General features: G+C 47.9%; 1 protein-coding gene across 1 annotated transcript; it reads left to right on the forward strand.

Annotated features, from left to right (window-relative positions):
* The first annotated feature begins 2,218 nt into the window (after positions 1-2,218).
* Positions 2,219-6,104, forward strand: LOC109749443 (pentatricopeptide repeat-containing protein At4g33990). The gene has a single exon (XM_020308405.4). It carries the CDS (start codon positions 2,368-2,370, stop codon positions 4,612-4,614), a length of 2,247 nt encoding a protein of 748 aa, XP_020163994.1. The 5' UTR covers positions 2,219-2,367; the 3' UTR covers positions 4,615-6,104.
* Positions 6,105-6,673: the final 569 nt, after the last annotated feature.

Genomic DNA, 6,673 nt, shown 5'->3' on the forward strand with positions numbered 1-6,673 from the left:
TCGATCTCCAATCTAGTATATAGGCATGTATTCAAACAAAAAAGGCGTCTTCAACATCACTTGAAATCACATTCTAAAAAGTCTATTAAAATGCTTTAGTGAGGGAGTTCCAGTATCCACAGGTGCATGCCCCCAAATAAGAAAAGGCGCCTTCAACATATCACTTCTTCATTCTAAACAACCTGCAAGTGCTTAATTGCGCAGTCATCCAGGATCTTGATGCACCTGCAAGAAAATGAATGGCCAGATGACAAAACCTAGCCAAGGCAGCAGCAACCATGGGCTCCAAGAATAGTATAAACAAACAACAAAATTGTGCTGGAAAGATGCATCATCTGGATTGCAGGTTTTCAACGGCACAACAATATGGTAAACAATGATCCAAAAAATTAAAAAACAGACGATGAATAATGACAAAAGCATATACATAAGTCATGGTCGACCCAATCTACATCGAGGTCTAAGGCATCTTTACATATCACTCTCGCTGAAGAACCCATTGAATGCAAAGCCCGTGGTTGGGGACAACACACATAAAACAAGGAGCCTCCAACAGTTGGGCGATAACAACCAGCCAACAAAAAATCAACCAAAGCGCTACCAGGCAACAAACGACCCAAGCATACAGGTCAGATGTATCATGACCTAACTAAGCCAAGTAGCTACAAAACTATATCATGGTGCAATTCAGCAACAACCAACCAACAAGAACATATAGCATCGTCGTCATCATGCTCAATGGCACCAACGCCATTGTCACTCATCTGAAACAAAAAAAATAAATGCAACACATCACAAATACTAGAATGTAGAACAGCTCCTTGTGAATCTGTACATGTATACAAATGACGCAACAACTCCTTGTGAGCAACATTTACATATTGTAAAAACTTCTGCATGACACAAAGCAACGGCTTGAGAGCAACACCCCTACAGAAACGTACTCTTCATGTTAGAATTTCTGTTCCGACATATTTGGATTGCGATGCTCAAGCTTAGAATTTCTGTTGAATCTCTCCCTAGCCATTAAAATAGGGCGACTGCTACAAATCAACCGACTGATTTTCTAGAGAAATCAGCCGGGTCACCAGCCGTCCGAGCTGTTCATCTCAGCCATTGAAAAATGTCAACGCACACCATCCTACTCCCCACACCGCATCAGCCAACCCCTTATTTCTATCTTCGTCTAGCCATAGCAAGACAGGAACGCGCCGAAGTTGCAAAAGCACCATGGCCACCGCCGGCAAGCTTAGCATTGCAACAACGGAGCCGCCGCCGGCTATTGCATCGTAGCTCCGGGAGCCGCCACCGAGCCCAGCAATGCAACACCGGGAGCTGCCGGCGAGAGCTCCATTGGAGCACCGAGCGCTGCACTGCCGCTTCAACGTAGCACCTGCAGCCGCCGGCGAGAGCTTCATTGGAGCACCAAGCGCTGCACTGTAGCTTCGACAGTAGTCGGAGAGCGCTGCAAGGCAGCACCGTGAGCCGTCGGCGACAGCTCCATTGCAGCCCCGACGGAGCTCCAATGCAGCACCAAAGTCGTCCGACGAAGCTCGATTGTAGCCCCGACGGAGCTCCAACGCAGCACCGACGGCATCCAGCGAAGCTCCATTACATCTCCGCTCATGTTTCCGGCGACCCGACGTTGCTCCATTGCAGCTCCGGCGGCCCGGCTTTGCTCCATTGCAGCTCCGGCGGTACTCCCAACGTCTTCAAGGCAACAGGGCCGGAGTTGCAGCGCCCCTCGTCGGCTCCTCGTGGCGGTCACCGTTGCGTCACCGGAGTACCGGAGTACCGACGGAGGCGCTCTTATGCAACACCGGGCGCTCCACCTGAGCACCGGCGACGCATCACCGCCGCATTTTGCAACACCGGCAGCAGTAAGGCGGCGCGCGGGAAGCTGCAGGTCGACGCCGTGCTGCTAGTCATTGGCTGTTCCCCTTTTGCTCTGCAACAGCGGGCAGCGGTAGAAGGGGGAGCAGAGCTTGTGGCAAGTGTGGTTGTCGATTTGCTAAGGACAGAGAGGGGATCTGCAGGAGGGGGAAAGAGAGCAAGCGTGAGGAAGACGACGATACACGCTGATAATGCATGGCTGTGGCTTCGTGGGTGGAGATAAGGCGGACGGTAAGCGGCGCGTGGGGCCAGCCAGAAAGGACGCGTGTCGAAAGCTAGACGAGGCTTATTTCGCGTGGGATCATCCGGTTGATTTTAAACCTTTTCCTTAAAATAGTGATTTGTATTATAACTTACGGACGATCAAGTTAAAACGTAAAAAGATGTTGCTAAAGCCACATTATATCGAAAGGCTGTGGCCTTGTTCAAGACATCAAGATGAAGCTAGCAAAATAAGACAAGGAACACCAACCAATGCCAGCGGCGGCGCTGCCGCGCGGCGTCCAGGCGGTGCTGGTCACCTCCGGCCAACTCCGCAACCTCGACCCGCAGCTCCAGGTGCCCCCGCTCCTCCTCGCCAACACCCTCATCGCCGCCTTCTCCCGCGCCGCGCTCCCTCGCCTCGCCTTCCCGCTCCTCCGCCACCTCCTGCGCCGCGCCCGCCCCTTCCGCCCCGACGCCTTCACCTTCCCGCCGCTCATCCGCGCGGCCCCGGCCCACGCCTCCGCGGCGCAGCTCCACGCCTGCGCGCTCCGGCTCGGCCTCCTCCGCCCCTGCGTCTTCGCGTCGGGCTCCCTCGTGCACGCCTACCTCCGCTTCGGCCGCGTGGAGGAGGCCAGCACGGTGTTCGACGAAATGCCCCTGCGGGACCTGCCGGCCTGGAACGCGATGCTGTCCGGGCTGTGCCGCAACGACCGCGCCGCCGAGGCCGTGCGCCTGTTCAGGCGGATGGCGGGGGAGGGCGTTGCTGGCGACGCGGTGACGGTCTCAAGCGTGCTGCCCATGTGCGCGCTGCTGGGGGACTGGGTGCTTGCGCTGGTCATGCACGTGTACGCGGTGAAGCACGGGCTGGACAAGGAGCTGTTCGTGTGCAATGCGATGGTCGATGTGTATGGAAAGCTTGGGATGCTGGAGGAGGCTCGGCGGGTGTTTGATGGAATGGAGCGCCGCGATCTGGTGACGTGGAATTCGATCATCTCAGGGTATGAGCAGGGTGGGCAGGTTGCCGCTGCGGTCAAGATGTTTCGTGGTATGAGGGACAGTGGGGTTTCCCCTGACGTGCTGACGCTTGTGAGCCTGGCGTCTGCTGTCGCACAGTGTGGAGATGACCGCGGTGGGAAGTCAGTGCACTGTTATGTGATGCGGCGGGGGTGGGATCTGGGTGACATAATTGCAGGGAATGCTGTGGTTGATATGTATGCCAAGCTATCAAAGATTGAGGCCGCCCAGAGGATGTTTGACACCATGCCAGTTCGAGATCCTGTGTCTTGGAATACTTTGATCACGGGGTATATGCAGAATGGACTTGCAAACGAGGCAATCGAGGCATATGGTCATATGCAGAAGCATGAGGGTCTGAAGCCTATTCAAGGGACAATTGTCAGTGTTTTGCCTGCATACTCACAACTTGGTGCCTTGCAGCAGGGCATGCGGATGCATGCTCTGTCTGTTAAGACTGGATTCAATCTGGATGTTTATGTTGGAACTTGTATGGTAGACTTGTATGCTAAATGCGGGAAGCTGACGGATGCAATGCTTTTCTTTGAAAAAATGCCTAAAAGGAGTAGGAGTACAGGTCCCTGGAATGCCATCATGGCTGGCCTTGGAGTTCATGGGCATGCCGCAGAGGCTCTCAGTGTCTTCTCACGAATGCAGCAGGAAGGAGTTAATCCTGATCATGTCACATTTGTTTCTCTGTTGGCTGCCTGTAGTCATGCTGGCTTAGTTGACCAAGGCCGGAGTTTCTTTGATATGATGCGTATAACATACGGCATTATCCCCCTTGCAAAACATTATGCATGCATGGTAGATATGCTTGGCAGAGCTGGTCAGCTACAGGAAGCTTTTGATTTCATACACAACATGCCAATTAAACCTGATTCTGCTGTTTGGGGAGCTCTTCTGGGTGCTTGCAGGATTCATGGAGATGTTGAAATGGGCAAAGTGGCTTCGCAAAACCTATTTGAACTTGATCCAGAGAATGTTGGATATTATGTTCTAATGTCGAACATGTATGCAAAGGTTGGGAAATGGGATGGAGTTGACGAAGTGAGGTCTTTGGTCAGACACCAAAATTTGCAGAAAACCCCTGGATGGAGTTCAATAGAGGTGAAAAGATCAGTGAATGTATTTTACAGTGGCAACCAGACAGAACCCCACCCTCAACATGAAGAGATCCAGGCAGAGCTGCAGAATCTGTTGGCCAAGATGAGAAGTATAGGTTATGTTCCTGACTACAGTTTTGTCCTACAGGATGTAGAGGAGGATGAAAAGCAACACATCTTGAATAATCATAGTGAGAGATTAGCTATTGCCTTTGGCATCATAAATACCCCTTCAAGAACTCCGCTCCATATATACAAGAATTTGCGCGTGTGTGGGGATTGCCACAATGCCACCAAATATATATCAAAAATAACTGAGAGAGAGATCATAGTCCGGGATTCAAATCGGTTCCACCACTTTAAACATGGCCATTGTTCTTGTGGGGATTTTTGGTAAAATGCAATACAATATTTTTAGTCTACCCAATTTTGCTTGGGATAAAAGGCTTTGTTGTTGTACAATAGAATACTTTTTGTGTGCACATCATGTTTTCTCAAGCTAAGCACTTAGTGATTGATTATGATGTTAGAGTTCATGTACTCAAGAGATTTAGGAATGAACTGAAATAGTTTATTGATGTAAAAAATTATACATAATTGTTTGGTTAAGCAAAACTCCTCCCATCTATTCTTGAACTGGTAAAATTTAACAGGAAAACATGTTTGTTGTTGCTTACAGGCATTGAATTGTAATAATCCATAAATTTATTTGATCAGCTTTAGACTCTTCTATAGTCCTGGCCTCCTGGGTCATTTCTGATATATGACTGCTTGGTTGGTAATATTATATCTCCTGCCTATTCTCTTATGATACATTATCATCATCCTACTTCTGCTTCATCCTGCCTAATTGATCAACCGCCGGTACTGTGGACGAGTCGGCTATCCCACTGTACTCTGCAGGTGTGTATTCCTTCCACATGTTCATGGAAATGTCCAGTGACATCAGGCACCTGGAATTTGGCCCCTGGCCCTCTACAGTAGCATCAACAAGGTCACATGCTCACATAGCCCTCGATATTTCAGAAGGTCAGCGGATGCCACCTTTCATCTTGGTATGTCTCTTTTATTTGTTATGCCTAAATTTATCTGGAAAGATATTTCTAACTACCTTCCGCAAGTTATTTTGTATAAATGTAAAAATTGGGATCTACGTTCTAATTGATAGAACCAAAATCAACTTAATATCCTTAGACTAATGTTATGTATGGAATATTGTATATGAATTCTAATCAAGCAAGTCTTTGCTGTTTCCATCACAGATAAAGGAATCATCTTATGTTACGAACTTACGATTTAAAGCATTATACTTAAGTATTCATAAATTTTAATACTAACATTTTCAAAATCGCTAGCCCACGGTGGCAGATGCATCGAAGGAGTAGATATACTGATTGTAGTTTCAGGTAGAAATGACAGCTAATGTGTCGCGCTGGGAACTACAATGAACTCCTCAGTGTATCCTCTTGCCCTCTTTCCATCATTGCAGTGCTCTGCTAACCATTACAATTACGTCGAGGATGGGATGCACATCGGCCACAGATGCTTGGCGTGTTTGACGGTAGCATCACCTAGCGTTGGGAGGCCAATGACGAGCAAGGTTACGAGTGATACCATCTCTGTTTTTTTCTTATCTTACGATGATAATTGATAGCACTCAAGTCCTTTTAGTCACGTGTTCTTTAACGTTTTGCCTGAAAACGAGACTAATTGTAACTCTGCTGATACTACTATGGTCTTCCCTTTTCAAATGTTTGCATTTAGCTAACGTGCCATCTAATTGCTGCAATTAGTCACGTATGGAACAGCAGTCTGAAAGTTGTATATTACAGGAAATATTATCCATGCTTTGTAATATTTTGCAATGAGGTCAAGTTCCGGTGTTCACCTTTACGCCTTATTGTCCTCTGAGATTGTTAAAAACTCTTTGAGATATGTTATTGTGATGCTCTTATATTTTTCACCGTTATTAGTCAGACTACTATGAATGTTCGCTTCCTCTTTGTTGGAGAGTTTTGCTCTTTCTCTTTCATACCAGGATAAACTTAGGCCGCGTTCGGTAGTCATCCGCGGAACGGAGCGCGCGGAGCGGGCTTCAAGCAACTCTGCAAATTATAGCTTTAATCAGCTGGATTGCCGCTCCGCTCCGGCGCGGAGCCGCGGAGCGGAGGGAATCCGAACGCGGCCTTAATGAGGCAATCTTTGCCTTCGTTTCAAAAAAAATTAAAAATACCAGGATAAACTTTCCTTTTCTTTTGGCAAGCATGTAAACATGGCAAACATTGCTTGAACTATCTTTGTTAATGCCTAAAACAATATAACAATGGAGGGGAACTTTTGGTCTATGGGGACATATACACCCTATATGGATTTTTTTTTTAGTAATTCAACAAAAAATCAAACAATTCTGAAAATATTTTTGAAATTAACTTGACCTTACATTGTATTTGTGAGAA

Source organism: Aegilops tauschii, chromosome 7, assembly GCF_002575655.3.
Source record: "Aegilops tauschii subsp. strangulata cultivar AL8/78 chromosome 7, Aet v6.0, whole genome shotgun sequence".
In the NCBI taxonomy this organism is placed as follows: domain Eukaryota; kingdom Viridiplantae; phylum Streptophyta; class Magnoliopsida; order Poales; family Poaceae; genus Aegilops; species Aegilops tauschii.